At 34.0% G+C, this 25,649-nt stretch overlaps 3 protein-coding genes and 1 long non-coding RNA gene across 4 annotated transcripts; 1 reads left to right on the top strand and 3 right to left on the bottom strand.

Annotated features, from left to right (window-relative positions):
• Positions 1–610: 610 nt before the first annotated feature.
• LOC125577779 (myrosinase-like) lies at positions 611–3,467 on the bottom strand. The gene is made up of 12 exons (XM_048739592.1): positions 3,219–3,467; positions 3,072–3,132; positions 2,928–2,989; positions 2,758–2,833; positions 2,495–2,660; positions 2,139–2,394; positions 1,938–2,050; positions 1,649–1,869; positions 1,497–1,531; positions 1,288–1,402; positions 1,091–1,193; positions 611–996 (listed from the first exon to the last, which is right to left on the bottom strand). The coding sequence occupies exons 1-12, from the start codon at positions 3,387–3,389 to the stop codon at positions 744–746; spliced, it is 1,632 nt and encodes a 543-aa protein (XP_048595549.1). The 5' UTR covers positions 3,390–3,467; the 3' UTR covers positions 611–743.
• Positions 3,468–6,155: 2,688 nt separating this feature from the next.
• On the bottom strand, positions 6,156–8,167 carry LOC106432958. Its single transcript, XR_001286503.3, has 3 exons — positions 7,156–8,167; positions 6,913–7,072; positions 6,156–6,779 (listed from the first exon to the last, which is right to left on the bottom strand). It is a non-coding gene; the product is annotated as an uncharacterized LOC106432958 (long non-coding RNA).
• Positions 8,168–10,409: 2,242 nt separating this feature from the next.
• Positions 10,410–14,738, top strand: LOC125577994. The gene is made up of 7 exons (XM_048740221.1): positions 10,410–10,686; positions 11,211–11,729; positions 11,811–12,439; positions 12,494–12,730; positions 13,058–13,411; positions 13,496–14,470; positions 14,532–14,738. The coding sequence occupies exons 1-7, from the start codon at positions 10,410–10,412 to the stop codon at positions 14,736–14,738; spliced, it is 3,198 nt and encodes a 1,065-aa protein (XP_048596178.1).
• Positions 14,739–20,582: 5,844 nt separating this feature from the next.
• Positions 20,583–23,440, bottom strand: LOC106432965 (myrosinase-like). Its single transcript, XM_013873811.3, has 12 exons — positions 23,191–23,440; positions 23,044–23,104; positions 22,900–22,961; positions 22,730–22,805; positions 22,467–22,632; positions 22,111–22,366; positions 21,910–22,022; positions 21,621–21,841; positions 21,469–21,503; positions 21,260–21,374; positions 21,063–21,165; positions 20,583–20,968 (listed from the first exon to the last, which is right to left on the bottom strand). Exons 1-12 carry the CDS (start codon positions 23,359–23,361, stop codon positions 20,716–20,718), a joined length of 1,632 nt encoding a protein of 543 aa, XP_013729265.2. The 5' UTR covers positions 23,362–23,440; the 3' UTR covers positions 20,583–20,715.
• Between the last annotated feature and the right edge of the window lie 2,209 nt (positions 23,441–25,649).

Below are 25,649 nucleotides of genomic sequence, written 5' to 3'. Positions count from 1 at the left end.
GAGTAGAAAAACTCTTTTCCAATAGTAGTTCCAGATGTCAGCCCATAAACTGAAAAAGACATAGCTACAGATATTCTTACAACTTCCTTCATTTACTATTGTTTCTAATCTAACTCTAAACTGAAAAAAAGAAACTATTCTTCTTGTTAAAATGTCTCGATCACATTCGAAAACAAAGGTGACATGATTATTTCTTCTTGGTGGTTCTTCTTCTACCAGCTACGCTAGGAGCTAGATCCTTTGCATTTGCAGTGTTCGAATCAAGCCTCTGAGCGTTAAGTTGAACAAATTGATATCAGAACTCAGGCTCAGCTCAGAGGAGGTCGCGATTGAAGAATCTAGGGTTTTCTTGGAGGCAAGTGCTGACAGAATCTAAGGTTGATATCAGTAAATTTACTTTAAAAATACTAGTAAATACACATATTTTTTGTAGAGATATTCTCTTGTGTACTTTGTGTTACTATTCTTGCTAGTTCTCGCATTTACACATAGACTCTCTCTTATCTAAATCTACAAATCTCACATGAATAGCTGACATGCCAAGTTTTATAATTTGTAAAACCTAACCTAATCATCCAAAGTAAAACGTAACTGAAGCGGTAAGAAGGGATTGAACTCAAACGAAAATATTCATTAGTAAATGATCATCTTTTATTAGAATATTTATTTAGTACAACAAGCTCCTTATCTATGAAGCAAGTAGTCGAGATATGAAGATGATCATGATGGTGGGATAAAGTGTTTCATGCATCTGCGAGCTTCTTCTTCTGGTTCTGGAAGGAGAGGTTTGGGCGGCGGAAATATTGTTTGGCAGGGTTCTTATTGGTACCGTTAATAAAGCTTTGGTACCATTTGCCAGAGTCTTTGAGATTTCTATCATTGAGGTCTGTCCAGTTAACGTAACTAAGTCCGAATCTAACGGTAAAACCTTTGCAGAATTCATAATTATCTCCAAGAGCCCATGCAAAGTATCCTTTTATGTTGACACCCTTCTCCCTGGAAACAGGAAAAATCATAATTCAAAGCCTATGCATGATGATGACCATACATCAAATTCAAAAGAGAAAAAAATAAAGTAGCTTCCCCTCACCTGATGACCTTGCGGAGAAAACATAGATGACTGCAGAGATAATCGATCCGCTTGGAATCAGCAATAGCTTTGTCACGGTTTTCTTCACCGGGAGTACTAAATCCTAATTAGACCATCATGGTACATCAACAACTATACATTATTTGAAACACACATTTACTTAATTAATATGCAAAAAAGAGATGAGTAGTAGTCACCGTTCTCAGTGATATAGATCAAAGGGTTACTGTATTTGGTTTTGAAGTAGTCCATAACGTAATAGATGCCTTTTGGGTAGTAATAGGCATTCCCGTTTTTTTCGTCTTTAACGAACTGAGAAAAGGAAGCGTACATATTATACCCATTACCCATAAACAAGAAAGAAAAAAAAATATTGAGAAGTAACAGGGGTGGATCATGCACGTACCAGTGGACCAAGATTTTCACCACGTGAATTGTTATCTGTAAACCCAAGGATGAAATAATTGGTGGTCACTCACAATTTACATATATGTTATAATTAAAAGGAGATATCTATATATAGAAAGGTTGTAACTATAAGAGGAAACAGAATGGTACATGTGAGCTTTGCGCCTGGGTCCATCATGGCAGTGTGATTTGCCCATGTAACTGGGTTAGGTTTTGCCTGGGCGTACTGAGTGGTGTAGTAGTTGAGACCAAGAAAATCATATGAACCCGCAACGAGTTCCGCTTCTGCTTCCGTGAAATTGGGAAGCCGACTACCCACAATTTCCCTCATGATGTCTGGGTATCTACCCTTTGTTAGCGGCTCCATGAACCTGGTCGACGTACATACGTATAAGAAAATCATTTCATTTTTGTTGATATATACATACATATACGTTACCATCCCAAGAAGAATTCTTTCATCCTCTCAGCTGCATCTCTGCTGGCATCAGTCTCATCAAATGGAAGAAACCATCTGGTTATCATCACTGGTCCGATCTTCCCTTTTTGGAACTGTTGGTCACGGCATACCATAATTATATGATTAGATATAGTCATATACGTAAAGACTACACCTATTCACAAACCCACGTACTCTCACCTTATATTTTCTCCTGTAAACATCGACCGCCGCAGCATGAGCAAGAAGCTGGTTATGTGCAACTATATATGGTTCTGTTGAAGAATTCCCGCCGTAACATCTCTCATCAACCGCCGGAGAACATCGACCGGGTGCATCTGTTCCGATTGCATAGCCTCTCGTAGGCACTGTGTACAGCTGGTTGATCGTGATCCAGTTCTTCACCTTTCCACCAAATTCCTTGAAACATAGATCCGCATAGTCTCTAAAGTCATCTCTGTGCATAGCATAGAATCAAATCATTAACATGAGATCACTTATGTATATATGTTTTTCTTCTTATATTCCTTGCTAAGAACGCGGCCCAAATGACATACATGACGGTGCGGTTCAAGAAACCTTCATACTCATCTTGCAGTGTTTGAGGAAGGTCCCAGTGATAGAGGGTAACAAAAGGGGTTATATTCTTAGCGATGAGGCCATCTAGAAGTTTGTGGTAGTATTCGATACCTCCTTTGTTCACTCCCCTACTCACCTTTCCTTCTGCTCATGTATACATATCATATATTTAATCTTCCCAACAATCACAATCAAATTACGAGAATTCTTTTGTATAAATAGATTGTTTATGTGTTCATACTTGGAATGATTCTTGACCAGGCAAATGAGAATCTGTAGCCAGTAGCATTGAGTTCGTCTATGATGTCTATATCTTTCTGCAGTTTACACACGCACTCGGATATCATTATATATAGTGAGGAAATGAGAAATTAACCTGCCATCTGGTATATGACTCAGTGAGGAACTAACCTGCCATCTCGTATATGACTCACAAGTAGTGTCTCCATTCCCATGATCGGATCCTCCCTTCTCTGATAGTAAACAGATACATTTTATACTAAGAATGATAAGAGTTGTACATATGTATATATATGTACCATGTAGATGATATACCTGGGTATCGGTGAGTGAAGCCATCCCAAACGTTAAGACCACGTCCTCTGCCCCCTTCCACCTACAATAATAAGAAACAACCATGCAACGTTGGATTTAATATTTTAAATGGTTTTCTACGTCAAAAATTGTTGATTTGTAACATGCCTGGTAAGCAGCAGAAGCAACACCGAATATGAAGTCTTTTGGGAAACTTTTACTGCTTAACTGATCAGTGTTTCCACATGTGAATGGCTCGTTCTCTCGGCATTCCTCAATAGCTTTGCAACTCACCACGGCAATTAGAAAACCTATCAAGGCTAGTCCATGAAGCTTCATGGTTAATAAGGAGATGTATGTGTTTGTGTTGGATGGAACCTTGTGCTAGTCTAGGGTTTATATAGCCTTTGTAAAGTAGTGTCACGTATACATTTTCTTTTCTTCAATATCTTGATATTTTGGGAGAGGTTTGGTGGGGTGAATTCCGTGGGCTCAGTTACTTTAGCTGAATCAGTATCAGCATTGTGATTGGTCGTTATTTTTTTGTAAAGTTTATTTTGTAAATAACTATGGACTATTATCTGAATAAAATGACAACCTTGTAAGTAGATTATCATATTTTAACAAATTACGAAAGGGATAAAAATTTATGTAAAGTTTATTTTGTTGAATTAACTGTTGGATCTTTTTAAATATATAACCATTTGGTACTTAAGTATAGGTTCAAATATATTAAAGGGCTTATTTGATTAGGGATTTGAATTTTTTTAAGGATTTCAGATTTGATGGAATTTAGCTAAATTTGTTTGGATTTTAAGGAATTTGATAGAGCTTTTGATAGGAGATTAATTTGGTAGAATTTTAAAGAAAATAAAAATTGATTTCCTAAGATCATTAAAAAACATTTTCTCACAACAATTTATCGAAACCACGCAAAAAAGTGTAATCAATTTCGAAAAAAGCATGAAAAAAAATTACAAATACTTGACTGCAATTTTGACTTTATTGTGACAGACGAATGTGTGTTTTTAATATCATGCCAACAATGCCATAAATCATCTCACACCTAAAAATACATTGTGAGATTTCACTATTATTGTCAACTATAAAATTAAACACATAAAAATGTTAACTTACTCAGGCATATTTCACCGTTGAGATCCACTAGTACCATCATTCCACATATTTGAAGCATTGGTTGTTCTCTATTCAGTAGCATGTTCTCTTTGTTGTTCTTGTTCGCCAAGAAATTGATAACCATTACTACTTAATTGAGTAACATTTTGTTCATCAGATGTTTCTTCTGGAAGAAACTCATCTGGCCGACACTTCTGACGGAAAAAGTTATGCAATGCAGCAGATACAAGCACTTGCTCTGCTTGTGTCATTTATGAAAAACTAGGAGCGAATTTGAATATAAGAAATCTTGATTTGAAAATACCCAAAATCCTTTCGATGATATTTCTCAAACAAGAATGACGATGGTTGAATAATTCTTATTTATTTCTTCGATCAATGCCTTCTCCAGTAAATTATTTCATATGATTATGTGTACTACGAAATAGAGCTCTAAAATTTATCTTGTTTATGTACCCACAGTTTGCGAGATAAAATTTTCATGAAATATTTTTAATGTGAAATATAAATAAAACTCAAACTTATAATTAAGTAACCTATCTTAATTAAACATATATAATACATATATATATATATATATTGAGTAATGCAGTCAATAGCTCCAATATAATCTTGAGAATATAAATTGAACTGTTAACGGATAATTAAACAAAAAGATAAGACAATTTTTCACATACCTTAAAGCAAGAACAAAATCTTTTGTTTTCTCATATTTTTAAAGGCAATGCAGTTCCTGGTCTAGCCTAAAAACTTGGCCAATACTGTTTAACACCCTTAATATTTTATTAAACTCTGTCTAAGTCTGTACAAATCTAAAAAAGACATCTGGTCTACAACTAAATAACAAGGAATGTAATTTCATCGTTAAGTGCACATAGTTATTGAAAGATCGTCGTACAGACTTAAGTTGCAAGGTCCATGATACGTCGTTATTTTGTCGTAAATATATTCATCGTAAACTAGATATAAATTTTGCGCTGAAACTATCTTCGTAACTTTGACTTACAATATAAGACTTTAAATCGTGGATGTTTATTATTGTTGTTAAATTAGCAATAAATTAACTGCGACAGTCAATGTTAATTTGTTGTTAAGTTAACAATGAACTAGCTTAAGACCCGGGCAATTGCGCAGGATGAATGTTATATATAAAACTATTTTTATCTATTATTATTTATTTGTATTCATTTATATATTATGTATATAATTAAATTAGAGTAAAGACATAAATAAAAATAATACATCTTGTTTATTTAGTAAATAAATCAAAACAATCATTTTATTTATTTTATATGGTATATAATTTAATTTCAATGACATTGATATAGATATATAGTATATTTTAATATAAATATTTATTATTGAGAATTCATATTCATATGATATACACAAAATTTCTAATGTGCAATTTTTTTAATGCAAATTTTAAAATTAAAATATTAAGGTTTTAATAAATTTTCAATAAAATTTAGAAATTATCATATTTAAGTATTTTTCTATGTTACATAGTTTAATATTAAATTATATTAATATATAAAATGAATGTCTAGTAAATGAGACTTCATATTTATAAGATTTATGATCATTTGTATTTTGTTATTACCAAAAAGTTAAACCATTGATCACAAAATTTTAGTGTGAGACATTTAATGTTTTTAGTAATTTATAGTCGTTTTAAAAATTTAAAATATAACATATAAGAAAAAAATTTAATATTTTTATTATATAATTAATATAGTTGTTTAATATCTTTTAATAATATGAAATTAAACAAAAAAGAGCTAAGATACAAAAATCATTATCAAATATTTATTATTCATAATCATTGATTGTCATATATACGTTAATCATATTAGGCAATTCCGTAGATTTATTTAAGGAAAATGCGAGAATATTCTTTTGTACACTATTTATCAATTTAATAGTTAGTTTAATAAAAAATATAATATAAGTTAAGATGGACCAACCTATTTTTCTAAGAATTCTGAATTTTATTCTCACGGTGACAAGTGGCTACAAAATAATGTTGTAGTGTTTCTCAATTAATATATAAGAGATTACGAAAGATTTGTTTTAATTCAATGTTAATTAATTGTGAAGTTAACAAAGAATTAACTTATAAATGTATACCTTTATTAAAATACAATAATAATTAAATTAATATATTATAATAATTAAAAATAAATGTAAAAATAAGACAGAAATAAAATGGATTTTTTAATAGAAATTTTAAAACAAATAACAATATAGAAACTATTTCAAATCAACGTCGTTGAAGAACTCTTTCGAACCGCTTTATCCGTTATTCGTTCCAGGGCAGCTTGCTCCTCCAAAGTTGGTTGTATGATGATATTAATATTTTTACGTATAATCTCTAGAGCTCGAGTAGCTTTCAAGTCCATCCACATGTATGGCAAACATAATTTTCATGGTTTACAACTGTTGGCACGTTGCTTGATGCTCAATCCTTATTGATGAAATCTCGTTATGTGCATCTGTCAACTCCGTTCAGAGTTGAGCCAGATCATCACCTCTACGAACATAGGAAGAGGTGACCCTATGAAATTCGTTGATTGATTCCAATCCAATTGTCTGTATTTTTAAATACAAAATTATATGAAAATATTAGTAATAATATCAATCAAGTTTAAAAGAGATATTTGAGTGATTGTATACGACTTTGCAAAACTTGTCTAATTTCGGTATGGAAAAAGAATGTGAGTACCATATTCAGACTGCTGAGAAATCTGAGCCTGATGCTCTTGGATCCATGTCATGGCATCATTGTTGTTTTTTTGATCTAGCATTAACGAAGGCTCCACTCCAGTTCTTATGAGTTACCTAGAAAATATGGAAATAGAAGGAAGTTCGCCTTGCTTTTCGGCCTGAAAATAAAATTGATAAACATCACGGAAATTTAAACAAGTATAAATATGTAAATGTAAATTTCAAAATAACGAATACTTACAATCAGTAAACGGACATATGCAGAAAGTGTTTCACCGGATATTTGAGGCATAGGTTTGTGACCACTCGGACCAACCGACAAACGTTATGTCAAAATTGACATCCTCTACAACTAGAAAAAATTGGTTGGTTGGCATCATTTAACATTTCGTAAAAAAACAAATTCATCTAAGTTAGTTTCTTGAACAATACTTTATCACTAAATGTTGACGTTGTGTCATGAAGGACATTTGTGACCATGTCAGGAACTCTATGATGCTCTATATCTTTGTGATCCATCTCATAACTACCATGGTAATGCAAATTACTGATCGATTCTTTATTATCAACATCATTAAATTACTATTATTACTACTTGCTTCATTTCCACCCTAATCTTCTCCATGATTAAACTAACTACAGTAATTCAGTGTAAACCTTTTATTTACTATATGGTTCCAAATTTTATCATTACGAGTAAAATTTTGTATTCTTGCACTTCCGACAAGGACATATTATCTTAACGGTTTTCAAAATTATCGGTATATTTCCAGTTTGGAACATGAAAATCTCTAGCCCATTGACAAATTTATTTGTGACTGTTCCTTCGGAATCTATGTGCATATACAGTCATTCTCGCAAATCATATATACTACCACTTGAAAACATATTTCAGTTTTAGAAAAGAACAATTTTATTTAGGAGACTTTTTGGTGTGGTTTTCGTTTGTGGTTCTATAAATATCCATATTCTCATATTTATAAGAATTTTTGGAGCTTGTCAGTTACGATTTTACCATCGAATTAAAAACAAAAATTGCCCAATTGCCAATATATTTCCATTTCCCAATTGCACATTAGTCATGTATTCACCTATTCTATCCGTTTTTTTTTAATATAAGTCGTTTTAGAGAAATTTTTATGTTCGAAATTATATGACGTTTTCGGTTTTCTATGTAAAATTTATTAACACTTAATGTTATATAACCAATGATAATATAATTTCTATTTTATTATTGGTTGATTTGTGGTTAGTAAATAATTAATGATGTTTTTGTTTAGAAAATATAAAAATTAATGATTTCTTAATCTATGTGCACAATTCTAAAACGACTTATATTAATGAAATATTTTCTTTGTTAATTCTTCATTACGAAAATTATTTTGTTGTTTATTAACTACAAATTATCGACAAATTATTTTTTTTGAGTTAGTTCGTCGTAAAACGGTTTCTAATTAAGGATAACATTTTAATTTGTTAATTTTTGTCGTTATGGATATGTTTCCCTGTAATGGGACTGGTATTGTTTAGTTGGAACACGGAGATCATGCTGTGACTTGTGAGGGGTCCAATTGGATTAGAGATTTGTTTTAAGTAAAAGCTAGTTTTAGTAGTTTTTATTGAGATTGATGTGAAATAAATAAATAATTTTATTGTGTGCCCTCTCTAGAGTCATTTGTACTTACTACTTGACTTCTTTGATTATTTCTTTTGTATAAACAACAAAATCATAGAACATATAGACTTTGTTGAGTTGATCAAGATACCAGACAACTATTGTGCCGCTGAACAATATCTTTGTTATCAAATACACATTTTGAAATTGTCATTAAAAATAATGTTATTAGATCTAATCTTATTGAATGGTCATATATTTTTAATAACCATATGTTGATATTGAAACATGTTAATCTCTATCACTTAAAGTGATACAGAGAGTATCTCTATGCAAAAAACCCTAGCAAGGAGATCAGAAAGGCGACACAGCATGACGACTCCTCAGATCACGATCTTCATTGAGATTTTGATCTTCCCCTGAGCTATATGCTCCTTGGCGTTAGATCACCCGTCTCTCTCCCTCCGTTTGTCTTGCTACTCGATTTTGATTTGTTCCCCGTCGTCAATCTCGTTGTCTTCTACCCCAAGTCACCGGTTTCTATTCCACCTTGGAGTTAGAAACTCTTTTGTTTACGATCTAGCATTCCAAGGGTTAGAAAAGCCATATCATTGTATGGGTTCTTCAAATCGTTTCAGATCTACTCCTATGGTAGATCTCAAAGGGAAAGGAATTCTCTATGAAGAAGATGATGAACCAATCCTCTTGTTTGATTAAGATGATGCGCACACAATACGAGAGTACCGTATGTCTCTTATTGGAAAGGTTCTAAACCCTAAGAAGCAAAATGTGGAGAAGCTAATCCAGTATATGCCTACTCAATGGAAGATGCAAGATCGAATCACGGCAAACGATCTTGGTAATGGGAAATTTCTTTTCAACTTTGCATCTGAGGAGGATCTTCAAGCTGTTCTTAAGCAGGGGCCCTTCCATTATAATTTCTGTATGTTTGTGTTGGTGCGGTGGGAACCGGTAGTTCACGATGACTACCCATGGATCATACCATTTTGGGTGGAGATATCTGGAATTCCATTGCATCTTTGGACAGTGAAAAATTTAAAAAACATTGGCAGAAAGCTCGGCCATGTTGATACTATTGAGCTTGAGGCTGGCCGGCTTCTGATTGATGTTGACACAAGGAAGCCTCTTGTGTTTAAGAAGAAAGTGCAATCCCCAGGTGGCGAGGAAGTCACCATCACGATCAAGTATGACTTACTGTTTAAACACTGTACGGTATGTGGCCTGCTTACCCATGAAGAGTCTTATTGCTCAAAGAAGGTGGAGATGATGAAGGCGCAAACAATTAAGGTTGGAGTCTTTGATCGTGTTCAGTTACCAGAAAACAACACAGTGCGACAGCCAATAATGGATTGGTCTAAGGACCGTATGTTATCTAGGCCATACCATTATGGGGCAGACTCTACAGCACATAGGTCTGATGATTACTATTCACATCGCATTGAAAGAGAGCTCAAATACAAGAGTTCTATTGCTCATGAAGGCTATAATCGTGACAGACGTTATGATAACCGTGAGAGGAATGGACGTCGGTCAGATGATAGTCGTGTGATGGGCAAGACTAATGCAGCTAGATATGGTCGCCGGTTTACTCCCTATGAGCATAGTGCGACTTCTCAGTGGAGGGAGAAGCAATCCAAGTCTGGTGGCCTTCACACGTCTGGTAGGTCGTTAGAAAAGGATCATCGAAATCCTCTGCTGCACAAGAACATGTTCGTGATCAAGACGTGGTGGTGGCCTCAAGATCTGAAAATGTGAGACACAGTAGTGGGAAGAAACTGGCTAGTGCTATTGTCACACCATCACGTATCGCTCTTGATGATACAAACGTTACGGTTCGGGGACATGAAATTGTACGATCAATGACTTTCTACCCTACGGAGAAGGCAATGCAACAATCCCCCAAAGGTGATGATCTGGTTATAGATGCACTAAAGGATATGGACATTGCGGGTATTGGCGAGAAAGATCAACATGCTATGACGATGGATTGTGATGAAGATGATTTGTTGGGAGCGGAACTGGAGATGATGGAAGGTGTGGAATGCGTTCCAGAATCATCATCACGCTCTGCTGCTAGGATGGATCGCCCAAGAGCTCGGTCCTCAAGGAGTCGTTCAAGAAGTAGAGTTCCGCTGGGTTTGCAAAGCACAAAGGCACGCCTTTTGAGCAAGGGTTCTCCAATGAAAAGGCAACATTCCTCGTCCAGGTTTTCTTCTTATGAGAGAACCGCACATAATAAGAATCGCCTTAGCGAATCGAAAAAATCAAAAGCTAGTTCCCATTTGGAAAATGGTTTGGAGGGGTCCAAAAAACCCCCAAAAAATTATCAATGAAGACAATCAGTTGGAACTGTCGAGGGATAGGGAGCGACCTCACAGTTCGACGCCTTACGGAGATGTGTCAGAAGCATCGCCCAGGACTTGTGTTCCTTTCTGAGACGAAGAATAGAAGGCTGCTGTTGCAAAACATTCAAGCCAACTTAGGATTTGATCATTTGTTTACTGTTGAGCCACTTGGACTCAGCGGAGGTTTAGCTTTATTTTTTATGGATGAATTTCAAGTTAATGTTTTATTTTCGAATAACCGTATGATTGACACTGAGGCAGTCATAGATGGAATAAAAGTCTATATGACATTTGTTTATGGAGACCCTGTACTAGAAAGACGTGACGAAGTTTGGGAGCGTCTTACGCGCTTCTCAACAACAAGAAATGGACCTTGGTTCTTGATTGGAGATTTTAATGAAATAATATGTCACAATGAGAAAGAAGGAGGAAGACGACGCCCTGATAGTTCATTCCTCCCTTTTAAGCAGATGCTTCATGATTGTGGGATGCTAGAGTTTCCTTTCACGGGGGACATGCTCTCTTGGATGGGGAAGCGAGCAGGCGGATCAACTGTTCGATGTCGCTTAGACAGAGCAGTAGGAAATGCAGATTGGCATGAAAAGTTTCCCCACTCGGCGGTGAAGTATATGCGGTTATGGGGATCGGATCATCGTCCGATTCTGGCAGACATTCTTATAAAGCCGATGAGAAGATCAAAAAAGTTCAAGTTTGACAAAAGATGGCTGGATAATGAGGAGCTAAGGCAAGTTATCCTTGAGGGATGGAAATCTCCTGATCTTCCTACCAATGCAACGATTATGGAACATATTTCCAGTTGCAGAAAAGCTTTGAGTGAGTGACGGAAGCAACATAATGTCAACTCGGCGAAATTAGTGGAGGAGCTTAAAGAAAAATTGGAGGGTTTATATGCAGATGATAATGCCACAACTGAAGAAATTGCAGCAGCTTTGAAGGAACTCTCTGATGCTCTTAAAGCCGAAGAAATGTTCTGGAAACAGAAAAGTCGGGTGTTCTGGCTGAGAGAAGGAGATAGAAACACAAAATTCTTTCATGCCTTGACAAAGCAGAGAAGGGCAAGAAATAAGATCACACAGCTCTTAGATGAGAATGAGAATATTGTTGAGGATGAAGAAGGACTAGTTGCCATTGCTACTAGTTACTTTAGACAGATTTTTGAATCATCAAATCCAGAGGACATTGAAGAGGCGCTAGCTCAAGTTCCTTCCACGATCACTGGTGCAATGAATGACAATCTTATCGCCCCGGTCACTGAATGGGAGGTCAAATTAACGCTTTTTGCTATGCATCCAGAAAAGGCCCCTGGACCAGATGGGATGACTGCGCTTTTCTATCAAAAATTTTGGGATATAGTAAAGGAGGATTTAACTCTTATGGTTAATCAATTCCTTTTTGAGGGAACAATGGCGAGTGGACTGAATGATACAAATATATGCCTCATCCCGAAGATAACAAAGCCTAATGTGATGGCTCAGTTCAGGCCCATTAGTTTGTGTAACGTCAGCTACAAGATAATCTCTAAGGTCTTATGTTAGAGATTAAAGAAAGTGTTACCAGGCCTGATATCGGAAACCCAGTCAGCCTTTGTTGCTGGGAGACAGATCTCAGACAACATTATGATCGCACAAGAGATGTTCCACGCTCTGAGGACTAAACCAAGTGGGCGCAATAAGAGGATGGCCATTAAAACTGACATGAGCAAAGCATATGATAGGATGGAATGGTATTTTATCGAAGCTGTCATGCGCAAGATGGGCTTCTCAGAAATTTGGATCGCCTGGATAATGAGATGCATTTCGTCGGTGAAATATAAGGTCCTCATGAATGGAGAGCCAAGGGGAAATATTGTTCCAGGCAGAGGTCTACGTCAAGGAGATCCTTTGTCTCCTTTCATTTTTATTCTATGCACGGAAGCGCTCGCTAGCCTTCTCAATCATGCAGAGAGCCAAGGGAAGATAACGGGGATGCGTGTTACACGCGCGTGTCCATCGGTGTCCCACCTTCTTTTTGCTGATGATAGCCTTTTCTTCTGTAAGGCGGAGCCTCGTGAATGTGAAGAAGTAATGAAAGTAGTCAGGAAATATGGCAAAACGTCAGGCCAATGTATCAACTTTGATAAATCGTTCTTACTCTTTGGTAAGCGGATTACTGCAACAAGTAGACAAGAGATTAAAGATGTGTTGGGAATTCAAAACGAAGGTGGAATGGGTACTTATCTAGGGATCCCGGAAGACATCAGTGGCTCTAAGTGCAAACTTTTTGCGTTTTTGAAGGATAAGCTGATGCATAGAGTGAACGGATGGACAAGTAGATGGCTCTCAAAAGGAGGAAAAGAAGTGTTGATTAAATCTATTCTTCTAGCTCTTCCGACATACGTAATGTCTACTTTCCTGCTCCCTTTGGAGATATGTGAAAACCTTGCAAGTGCCATTGCTAAATTCTGGTGGAGTTCAAACCCACCAAAAAGAGGGATCCAATGGGCGAAATGGGAAAAAGTCTGTTTACCAAGGGAAGAGGGTGGGATGGGATTTCGTATGATCCATGAGTTCAGCTTGGCATTATTGGCAAAACAATTATAGAGACTAGTTCAATTCCCAGACTCATTGGTGGCCAGGGTTCTAAGGGGAAGATACTACAAGATGAGCTCACCTCTCAGAGTAATCTCTGCTAGTAACCCATCGTACGTGTGGTCTAGCATTAGTGCTGCGCGAAAGTTGCTTCTAACGGGAATTAGACAGAAGATACATTTAGGCTATGAAGTCAAGGTATGGGAAGATCCATGGATTCCAACGAACCCAGCAAGACCAGCTCTCCCTATAGCGCCGGTAATGCATCCTAGTATGAGAGTTAGTGATTTCATTGATCCGGAAACGAAAGAGTGGGATGTTGGTCTTTTGGAGAGTTATGTCAATCTAGAGGACATACCACTTATAAGGAGTTTGGCCATAAGTTCAGCACATCGTCGTGATACATTTTGTTGGAATTACACAAGGAATGGCCAATACACGGTTAAATCTGGATATTGGGTGGCTCATAATGTGTTAATGACAGAGGGGGAAAAGGAAGTCCTAGAACCGAGTATCACAAAGCTTCAAGCCTTTGCTTGGAAGATAAAAGCACCTTCGAAGATATGTCATCTTATATGGCAGCTATTAACTGGTTATGTGGCAGTAACGAGGAATTTAGCAAGACGTAATATGAGATGTGATAACTACTGCCCAAGATGTGGAGAGCTAGAAGAATCTGTAACACATGCTATTTTCGAGTGTCCGCCAGCTCTACAAGTCTGGTCCTTATCATCAACTCCGTCTAGCCCAGGTCTATTTCCAGTACCAAGTATTTACGCAAATATGGATTACCTATTTTGGAGAAAAAACAGCATTATCGAGCCGGAGCAGGACAGAGATCCTTATCCTTGGATAATTTGGTACATTTGGAAGGCTAGGAACGATAAACTTTTCAGGGGAATAGACAGAGATCCTTTGGAGCTGGTTCGACATGCAGAAAGTGAATGTCAAGCCTGGTTTAATGCGAATGAAGTGGCACGAACCGTGGTACAAGAAGGCCTTCCTGAGGAGCCCCAAGTCATAAGCTTGGGTAATATTTGCTTGATAGATGGATCTTGGACAGCCTCTGCTCAGTATAGTGGATGTGGATGGGTCTGGTTCGACAGTGGAGGAAACATTCAATTGTTGGGGACAAGAAATTTCGATCGACAGGAATCAGCTCTGCATTCGGAAGTTGAAGCACCGCGGTGGGCAATGGAGAACATGCTTCAACACTCAACTTGCCAGAATTTTGGGACAGATTGCAAGGAGCTGATAGCAATGATAAAGGATCCTCATGCCTGGCCTAGCTTTGCGACAGAATTGGAAAGGATAGAGACGCTGCTGATTTGCTTTCCGGACTTCGACATCATTCATGTTCCACGAGCGCGCAATCAGTTTTCAGATTTTTTAGCTAAGACTGCTAGATCCTTCCATAGAAAGTTACATTTTATTGGTTGTTCTGTTCCGGTCTGGTTACCCAGTCCACCTCAAGTTTGAGTAATAGAATGGCCGTTTGACGTCAAAAAAAAAAAACATGTTAATCTCTTAGCGACCCATTAAACTCCAGTACATTTATTTATTTTACGATGCAGATTTAGTATATACATTTTTCTTGAACCATTATATACCAAAATGATCCACAAAGGAAAAAAAAAGACTGGCTAATGGCTATAAACATACGATTTTGGTTGCACCCTTAATTTACTATTTTCGGTTTAATCTTATAGTACTTTAGCCATCGTAAATTAAACTGGATTATCACTTTCCAGTTATTCTCACATGACCCGATTAGCTTAGAATATTAGATTAATGATATAATTTTGTTTAATTATATAATAATCTTAGATTATCTCCTATGGTAAATCTATTTTTTTTCTTTTTACACCAAATATAGAGTAAAAAACAAGGGGAATTGCCACTAATACTATTTTTCTAATACCACTTTTCAACTTTACACTAATATTTTGATGTAGAGAGATCAATAGTAGTACACCAATTATAGAGTAACATTGTTTTTTATTCTATTAATAGAATGAAACTTTTTCTTTATAAAATGATCCTTCATTTTAATATGTTTTCATTTTACACCAGAATAAACTTATATAATATGATTTACACATTTAAATATAATCTTTAGTATATCATTTGTTTTTAATTATGTAATATAATAAAATTTTAGTTTTAAAATAATATTTTATTGCGGTAGTACATTGTTATAAAATAAAATAAATGGATAAAACTTTAATATTTCGAAGTTAAAAATTGTATCATAAATTAATATAATAAAAATAATATATTTTTATGTTCTCTTTTTAGAATATAAAATGCATGTAACCATTGGACAAAAACTCTTTTTTTTTTAGAATAATTTATTTTTGAAGTAGAGAATAGAGGCTACCAGGTATTAAAATAATAAAACCATTAAAATCATAGGAATAGTGTAAATTTAAGTAACAATTTATGTAACAAACATATGAATAAAATATTTTTTTTTCTTCAAGGAGTAGATATTATATTTTTTTCTAGATAGGGATCCGTCGGAATGTGGTGACAAAATACGATTTATAATAATCTAAAATAATAATCTAAAATGGTTTTTTTTCAACAGATTTCTAACAGTGTGACCCTCAAAAATAAGCTGTTTTGACCGTCACACCATTTTCTTTGTTTTTTTTCAAACTTGCTTATTCTATGTTAGCTTTTGATTTTGACTTTTGAGTTTGTTTTGATTGTTTTATTTGCTTCAATTTTCCAAAATAGATTTGCTTAATTTATGTAATATATTAGATTCTTAATATGTGATTAGACTTCTCCTGATGGTTCGCTACGCTTTTTGTACAACTCTTGCCTTACTTTTGGGATAGACCTATGATTTTTTAAACTTTTCCTTACATCAACTAAAACACGCAAGAGAAGGTGCAGACTAAAAGGAGATAGACCTGAATATGCCATCTGCACACATGCTTGGTGAGAATCCAAAGGAAAGGTACCACCAGTTTAGTGACATTCCCAATCATTACATATAAACAATATTCCTTGTTTTTTGTAATAAAAGTAAATAACTTTTTTGACATTCATAGAGGTTAGACGATATATACCCAACATTAAAGTTCAAATTTAAATTTGTAGAAAATAGACATAAATATTTACCGAGAAGTAAAAAATAAAGAAGAGCTGACTGGGCATAGGAGCATCGAACTGATTACGGATAAAATTACTGGGGGCATACGAAGCAAATTGCGTCCGTACCGTCGATTTTAGATTCCCCACTATGAATTTAAAGGCTACGAAAGATCACAGTTTTGCCGATGATAAAGCACCTCCAATAATTATTATTAAACAATTAAAAAGCAAATTGTTGTTGCTTTTTGATTTCTATTGGTATGTTTGGAGAGGCTGAGTCTCAGGTTTCATGTGACTTGCATCAAGCGGCCAAAATAGATAAAGATATGCGTTGCCTGTGAGCGGTGAGGCTCGTGATGAAAGTGGCCTTGAATCAATATAATTGTTAACCAAGGCTTTAGACCATCTGCAAGTCATTCCGTATATTTTCCTAAACTGAAATATAGAATATTTTTCTTTCAGTTATATTTCAGTTATATTCTATTTTTATATAATAGAGTAAAAATGAATTTATTCTATAAATAAAACAATGATTTTATCTTTTGTTCATTACTCTATTTTCACTTCAGCATGAACTAGAGTTGAAGTAAATCCAATCCATTATAAAATTGTTCTAATGTTTTTTTTAAATAAAATTTTACATTAGAAATGTTTTAAGTACTCAAATATTAGACACCTGATAATATTTTTTTAAACTCCAAGTCCGACTAAAGAGGCTCTGAACACACCGTCTATACAAAGAATCTTGACGCGTGTTGATTTGAATTAGCAGTCTCATTACAAATGACTAGGTTGCTAAAGTGTTTTTACGGTATATAAATAATAATTGTACGGAATACAAAGAATTTTGACGCTTGTGATTCTACAACTATATAAATTAATGTTAATTAAAATATTTTTATAAACAAAAAAAATTCTATGCTGTCTTTTTTTTTTAAATTATATATTTATTGTCTATATTATATTTAAATAAGTATTATATGAATCAAATATGAAAATTATATTAAATTGGTACATCAACCTATGTTACTTTAAAAATACTTTCATTTAAATAAATTATCCTTCACCATTAAAATGAGTTCAATTTTATAAACTTTTTATTGAAAATAAAATAATTAAAATAAGTTAAACTTTTGTATCTACAACTATATACTATTTTCTTATTTATTTTGAAACTCCAAAAATATATTATTTAAAAATGATTATTTACAAATTCTAATATTATATTCTAACCTTTAGTTCATGTAATATATACAAAATATACTATTAGAAAATTTTAAAATATTAATAATTCATTAAAGATGCTAATGCAAAGATATTTTGACTCTAAATCTCATATTTATTTTAATTATAACAAAATATGTTTAGAAAAATATTAAAAATATTACACAAAATATATATTCAAAAGTCATATAATCTTCTAAACTCAAAATAATTGTATAATATTTGAAAATTTTCTTGACCAAATATACAAGTTTGTAATTTTCGAAGTCAAAATGATAATATTCCAAATTTTATAAAAGATAAAATAATAGATGTTAAAGTATATTGTTTGAAATGAAACACAAAAAAAAAATTTAAAAAGCAAAAGTAATATAATATTTTAAAATCTTAATATAATAACAAAAAATCAGAAAACCTAAAATCATAACATCCAACTAATATTCTATATCGATACAATTTACTAAAATAATATATATGATAGATGCTATTATGTATACGATTTAATAAAACAATTGTTATATTATTTGAACAGGACAATATATTTATTTATAAAATGTAGAAAATATTAAAATGATAGATAATAAAGTATATAATTTTAAGCAAAATATGGAAATATAAATTATCCTATAAAAATTTCCTTTCTATAGTATAAATAAATAAATTCTAAAATTGTATTCTATGAAAATCTTAGAAATTAAAAATATATATTTTGAATAATATTATCTATTTGATTATTTCAGATTATGAATTTATTCTACCCTGCTCGAAAATGTAATAAATATTAAAAACAAAGTAAAACATATAAAAAATCACTTTATATTATTAATCATGTTGAATAAAAAAACTTAAACAAGAAAATTAAAGAGTTACACAATATATAACAATAAAATGTAAATCACATATTTAAAACGTTTATGATAATATCAAAAATATATATTTTGAATAAGATTCTCTATTTGATTATTTCAGATTATGAATTTATTCTACCCTGCTCGAAAATGTAATAAATATTAAAAACAAATTAAAATATATAAAAAATCACTCTATATTATTAATCATGTTGAATAAAAAAACTTAAACAAAAAATTAAAAAGTTACACAATATATAACACTAAAATGTAAATCATATATTTCAAACGTTTATGATAATATCAAAACTATACATTTATAAAATGAAAAAAAAATATCAGCATGAACTTATAGGTTAAGTATTACTTAAAATGCTTATCTTTACAAACAAACTTTTATCCCTCACTAATGATACAATGGTCACTTTGCTTATGGATGAACAACTTCTGTTATCTCTCATTTGATATCAACGTACAACATTACTCCTCTTTTCAATATTAAAAAATAATTAATTCATTACTTCTTATTTTTTTTGTGATACACTGAATTTTAAACCAATACATAACTAGGTTAAGATCTGCAGCTTGCGCGGAATGATCATTCTATATATAAATTAATATTTATGTATTTTACATTATTTTACATATTGTCAAATAATAAATATATATTAAATATATTTTACATATTGGCAAAAGACCTCATGCTTTGTGAGATATGGTGTTTAGAATGCACATACGTCATGTCGATTCTTTGGTTGGTTGAGTGGTGTGTCTGGTTGGCCTCTGCTCCGGTTACCATTTTGGATATTTCATAAGTATTCCTCCCAAAAATATCGACCTTGAATTGTTCCATCTCTGGCACAACGTTAACAAATTTAAGAGGCATCTTTGGTCGACAAAGCTCTGATAGTAACTGAATTCTGCATCTCAAGTGATCCTAGCAACCTCCTCCTTCCAATACACTATAAGACTGCGGAAATAGTTGTAACACGTGATTATTTATTAACCTCTTCGCTATATGGCCTTATGCTCTTCTATTGTTCCATGTGAGGTAGAATCGAGAAGAGAACAATATTGCACCACATCTTGAAACTCCCTCATTAGAGCTCACAGCATTTGAAGAGTGTTTATCAATGTTCAAAGTCTCATTAAAATCTCCTACAACCATCTACAGATTTTTCCAAATGATAGAAGAATCATAGTAGTTCCGGATGTCAGCCCATAAGTCTATTCTTTCGTCAATCTTTTTTTTTTACATTTTGATGAAGAGATGATCTAAGCTGTCTCTCCTCGTGTTTCTCCGTTTGGATTTCTTCCTCCACGTTTTGACTGACTGACACAGGTTCAGTAGAAATTTCAATAAGTCTCTCTGTCTCTGTTTGTACTGCCAAACTATTTCCTTCTCCTTCACATTCATCATAGATCGCAAACGGCAAGGGAGAGCCAATAATTTTGCTTCATGCGGGTTTACTGACATTTGATCTACAACATTTTGTAGGGAGAGCCAACACGGGTGAACAAACCGTGTCTTCTTGCATGTTTTTTTTATATTCAAGCAATCGAGTAGATCTAGGTCGTAATCTGAGCGTTAAGTTGAACAAATTGGTATCAGAATTCAGACTCAGCTCAGAGGAGGTCGCGATTGAAGAATCTAGGGTTTTTTGGAAGCAAGTGCTGACAGAATCTAAGGTTGATATCAGTAAATTTACTTTAAAAATACTAGTAAATACACATATTTTTTGTAGAGATATTCTCTTGTGTACTTTGTGTTACTATTCTTGCTAGCTCTCGCATTTACACATAGACTCTCTCTTATCTAAATCTACAAATCTCACATGAATAGCTGACATGCCAAGTTTTATAATTTGTAAAACCTAACCTAATCATCCAAAGTAAAACGTAACTGAAGCGGTAAGAAGGGATTGAACTCAAACGAAAATATTCATTAGTAAATGATCATCTTTTATTAGAATTTTTATTTAGTACAACAAGCTCCTTATCTATGAAGCAAGTAGTAGAGATATGAAGATGATCATGATGGTGGGATAAAGTGTTTCATGCATCTGCGAGCTTCTTCTTCTGGTTCTGGAAGGAGAGGTTTGGGCGGCGGAAATATTGTTTGGCAGGGTTCTTATTGGTACCGTTAATAAAGCTTTGGTACCATTTGCCAGAGTCTTTGAGATTTCTATCATTGAGGTCTGTCCAGTTAACGTAACTAAGTCCGAATCTAACGGTAAAACCTTTGCAGAATTCATAATTATCTCCAAGAGCCCATGCAAAGTATCCTTTTATGTTGACACCCTTCTCCCTGGAAACAGGAAAAATCATAATTCAAAGCCTATGCATGATGATGACCATACATCAAATTCAAAAGAGAAAAAAATAAAGTAGCTTCCCCTCACCTGATGACCTTGCGGAGAAAACATAGATGACTGCAGAGATAATCGATCCGCTTGGAATCAGCAATAGCTTTGTCACGGTTTTCTTCACCGGGAGTACTAAATCCTAATTAGACCATCATGGTACATCAACAACTATACATTATTTGAAACACACATTTACTTAATTAATATGCAAAAAAGAGATGAGTAGTAGTCACCGTTCTCAGTGATATAGATCAAAGGGTTACTGTATTTGGTTTTGAAGTAGTCCATAACGTAATAGATGCCTTTTGGGTAGTAATAGGCATTCCCGTTTTTTTCGTCTTTAACGAACTGAGAAAAGGAAGCGTACATATTATACCCATTACCCATAAACAAGAAAGAAAAAAAAATATTGAGAAGTAACAGGGGTGGATCATGCACGTACCAGTGGACCAAGATTTTCACCACGTGAATTGTTATCTGTAAACCCAAGGATGAAATAATTGGTGGTCACTCACAATTTACATATATGTTATAATTAAAAGGAGATATCTATATATAGAAAGGTTGTAACTATAAGAGGAAACAGAATGGTACATGTGAGCTTTGCGCCTGGGTCCATCATGGCAGTGTGATTTGCCCATGTAACTGGGTTAGGTTTTGCCTGGGCGTACTGAGTGGTGTAGTAGTTGAGACCAAGAAAATCATATGAACCCGCAACGAGTTCCGCTTCTGCTTCCGTGAAATTGGGAAGCCGACTACCCACAATTTCCCTCATGATGTCTGGGTATCTACCCTTTGTTAGCGGCTCCATGAACCTGGTCGACGTACATACGTATAAGAAAATCATTTCATTTTTGTTGATATATACATACATATACGTTACCATCCCAAGAAGAATTCTTTCATCCTCTCAGCTGCATCTCTGCTGGCATCAGTCTCATCAAATGGAAGAAACCATCTGGTTATCATCACTGGTCCGATCTTCCCTTTTTGGAACTGTTGGTCACGGCATACGATAATGATATGATTAGATATAGTCATATACGTAAAGACTACACCTATTCACAAACCCACGTACTCTCACCTTATATTTTCTCCTGTAAACATCGACCGCCGCAGCATGAGCAAGAAGCTGGTTATGTGCAACTATATATGGTTCTGTTGAAGAATTCCCGCCGTAACATCTCTCATCAACCGCCGGAGAACATCGACCGGGTGCATCTGTTCCGATTGCATAGCCTCTCGTAGGCACTGTGTACAGCTGGTTGATCGTGATCCAGTTCTTCACCTTTCCACCAAATTCCTTGAAACATAGATCCGCATAGTCTCTAAAGTCATCTCTGTGCATAGCATAGAATCAAATCATTAACATGAGATCACTTATGTATATATGTTTTTCTTCTTATATTCCTTGCTAAGAACGCGGCCCAAATGACATACATGACGGTGCGGTTCAAGAAACCTTCATACTCATCTTGCAGTGTTTGAGGAAGGTCCCAGTGATAGAGGGTAACAAAAGGGGTTATATTCTTAGCGATGAGGCCATCTAGAAGTTTGTGGTAGTATTCGATACCTCCTTTGTTCACTCCCCTACTCACCTTTCCTTCTGCTCATGTATACATATCATATATTTAATCTTCCCAACAATCACAATCAAATTACGAGAATTCTTTTGTATAAATAGATTGTTTATGTGTTCATACTTGGAATGATTCTTGACCAGGCAAATGAGAATCTGTAGCCAGTAGCATTGAGTTCGTCTATGATGTCTATATCTTTCTGCAGTTTACACACGCACTCGGATATCATTATATATAGTGAGGAAATGAGAAATTAACCTGCCATCTGGTATATGACTCAGTGAGGAACTAACCTGCCATCTCGTATATGACTCACAAGTAGTGTCTCCATTCCCATGATCGGATCCTCCCTTCTCTGATAGTAAACAGATACATTTTATACTAAGAATGATAAGAGTTGTACATATGTATATATATGTACCATGTAGATGATATACCTGGGTATCGGTGAGTGAAGCCATCCCAAACGTTAAGACCACGTCCTCTGCCCCCTTCCACCTACAATAATAAGAAACAACCATGCAACGTTGGATTTAATATTTTAAATGGTTTTCTACGTCAAAAATTGTTGATTTGTAACATGCCTGGTAAGCAGCAGAAGCAACACCGAATATGAAGTCTTTTGGGAAACTTTTACTGCTTAACTGATCAGTGTTTCCACATGTGAATGGCTCGTTCTCTCGGCATTCCTCAATAGCTTTGCAACTCACCACGGCAATTAGAAAACCTATCAAGGCTAGTCCATGAAGCTTCATGGTTAATAAGTAGATGTATGTGTTTGTGTTGGATGGAACCTTGTGCTAGTCTAGGGTTTATATAGCCTTTGTAAAGTAGTGTCACGTATACATTTTCTTTTCTTCAATATCTTGATATTTTGGGAGAGGTTTGGTGGGGTGAATTCCGTGGGCTCAGTTACTTTAGCTGAATCAGTATCATCATTGTGATTGGTCGTTATTTTTTTGTAAAGTTTATTTTGTAAATAACAAGGGACTATTATCTGAATAAAATGACAACCTTGTAAGTAGATTATCATATTTTAACAAATTACGAAAGGGATAAAAAATTATGTAAAGTTTATTTTGTTGAATTAACTGTTGGATTTTTTAAAATATATAACCATTTGGTACTTAAATATACCTTCAAATATATTAAAGGGCTTATTTGATTAGGGATTTGAAATTTTTAAAGGATTTTAGATTTGATGGAATTTAGCTAAATTTATTTGGATGCAATGCAGTTCCTGGTTTAGCCTACAAACTCGGCTACCAAGTTTTCAGATTTCAGATGGTTATCTACCAAATCTCCTACATGAAAAATCAAGAACTTATAATTAATTAACCGATCTTAAACACATACTATATATTTCTATTGAGTAATGCAATTACCTTGGGGGTTTCAAATTTATTGCTACTTCTCATTAATGCATCATTTAACACTTTTGCATCATGAGCTGAACCTTCCCAACCAGTTGTAACATATTTGAACTGCAAATCAAAATTGCACGCAACTAGGACATTCATAGATAAAACTCTATTTCTGTTTTGATAACTAACAGTTTTATTTAATTATTACTACAATAGCAGAAATATGTTCCATCAATAGCTCCAATACAATCCTGAAAATATAAATGAAACTGTTAACGGATAAAAATAAACAAATAGATAAGACAATTTTTACATACTTTAAAGTAGGAATAAAATCTTTTGTTTCTCATGTTTGTAAAGGCAATGCAGTTCCTGGTTTAGCCTACAAACTTGGCCAATACTGTTTAACACCCTTTTATTAAACTCTGAATTGTTTCCAAACTTGATCTCTTGAATACATCTCGAGGGAGAATATATCTCTTACTGGCCAACAATAAAAAAAAATGTGGCAAGCATTTCTTCAACCAAAATCCATCTTGTATTTCTTAAAGATGTCTAAGTCTGCACAAATCTAAAAAAACATCTGAATTTATATGATAACTCCAAAAATGTTCTGGATCGTCCTTTTAAATATTTTGTATAAATTCATTTCCACGTTTTGTAGTTGCCTTCTTAATCGGACATTGAATTTGTGAAAATAGACAATGTGCTAAAGATGATCATATTAGCAAATAAAAAAAGGAAAGTCCTTTTGTATTTTTATCGACAACATCATAATATTTTCGAAGTTATTTTATTGATGCAAATGTTGGATTTAAAGAATAGAAACATTTGGTATCTAGTTTATGTTTAAATGAATTAACTATTTAATACACCAGAACATCAATAAAATTAATGAATATTTTATAAAATTTTAAACTAGTTTTTATAGAAATTATAAAACAAAATAAAAATACAGAAACTATTTCTAATCAACATCGTTGAAAAACTCGACCCTAGTCTCTCAAACCGCTTTATCCATTATTAATTCCCGGTCAGCTTGCTCCTCCAAAGTTGGTATGATGATATTAATATTTTTACGTGTAATCTCTAAAGCTCGAGTAGCTGTCAAGTCTCTCCACATGTATGCCGAAAAACATATGGTTTACAAACATATGGATCAATCAATCCTCATTGATGAAATCTTGTTATGAGCATCTGTCAACTCCGTTCAGAGTTGAGCCGGAACATCACCTCAACGAACATAGGAAGAGGTTACCCTGGGAAAATCGTTGATTGATCCCAATCCTATTGTCCGTATTTTTAATACAAAATAATATAGGAAAATATTAGTAATAATATTAATCAAGTTTAAAGTATATATTTGAGTGATTGTATACCTCTTCGCAAAACTTGTCTAATTTTGGTGTGGAAAAAGAACATGAGTACCATATTCAGACTGCTGAGAAATCTGTGTCTGATGCTCTTGGATCCGGGTCATGACGTTGTTGTTGTTCTCGATCGATCTAGCATTAACGAAAGCTCCACTCCAGTTCTCGTGAGTGCCTTGAAAATCTGGAAAGGGAAGGAAGTTCGCCTTGCTTTTCGGCCTGAAATCAAAATTAATAAACATTACGGAAATTTTAAAAATATAGATATGTAAATATTAATTTCAAAATTAGGAGTACTTACAATCTGTA

The sequence above is a fragment of the Brassica napus genome, chromosome A9, assembly GCF_020379485.1.
Source record: "Brassica napus cultivar Da-Ae chromosome A9, Da-Ae, whole genome shotgun sequence".
Taxonomy (NCBI): Eukaryota; Viridiplantae; Streptophyta; class Magnoliopsida; order Brassicales; family Brassicaceae; genus Brassica; species Brassica napus.
This window is presented reverse-complemented; position numbering and strand designations above follow the sequence as displayed.

What these genes read in the sequence shown, in the direction of transcription:
- LOC125577994 (XM_048740221.1), top strand. Translation starts at nt 10,410, where the DNA reads ATGACTTTCTACCCTACGGAGAAGGCAATGCAACAATCCCCCAAAGGT. An exon ending in CAGTTGCAGAAAAGCTTTGA is followed by an intron (nt 11,730 to 11,810) that starts GTGAGTGACGGA and finishes GTTTATATGCAG; the next exon opens with ATGATAATGCCACAACTGAA. An exon ending in TTTCGTCGGTGAAATATAAG is followed by an intron (nt 12,731 to 13,057) that starts GTCCTCATGAAT and finishes CTCTTTGGTAAG; the next exon opens with CGGATTACTGCAACAAGTAG.
- LOC125577779 (XM_048739592.1), bottom strand. Translation starts at nt 3,389, where the DNA reads ATGAAGCTTCATGGACTAGCCTTGATAGGTTTTCTAATTGCCGTGGTG. An exon ending in TTGCTTCTGCTGCTTACCAG is followed by an intron (nt 3,133 to 3,218) that starts GCATGTTACAAA and finishes TTATTATTGTAG; the next exon opens with GTGGAAGGGGGCAGAGGACG. An exon ending in CTTCACTCACCGATACCCAG is followed by an intron (nt 2,990 to 3,071) that starts GTATATCATCTA and finishes GTTTACTATCAG; the next exon opens with AGAAGGGAGGATCCGATCAT.
- LOC106432965 (XM_013873811.3), bottom strand. Translation starts at nt 23,361, where the DNA reads ATGAAGCTTCATGGACTAGCCTTGATAGGTTTTCTAATTGCCGTGGTG. An exon ending in TTTACAGGAGAAAATATAAG is followed by an intron (nt 22,023 to 22,110) that starts GTGAGAGTACGT and finishes CGTGACCAACAG; the next exon opens with TTCCAAAAAGGGAAGATCGG. An exon ending in GATCTATATCACTGAGAACG is followed by an intron (nt 21,166 to 21,259) that starts GTGACTACTACT and finishes TGGTCTAATTAG; the next exon opens with GATTTAGTACTCCCGGTGAA.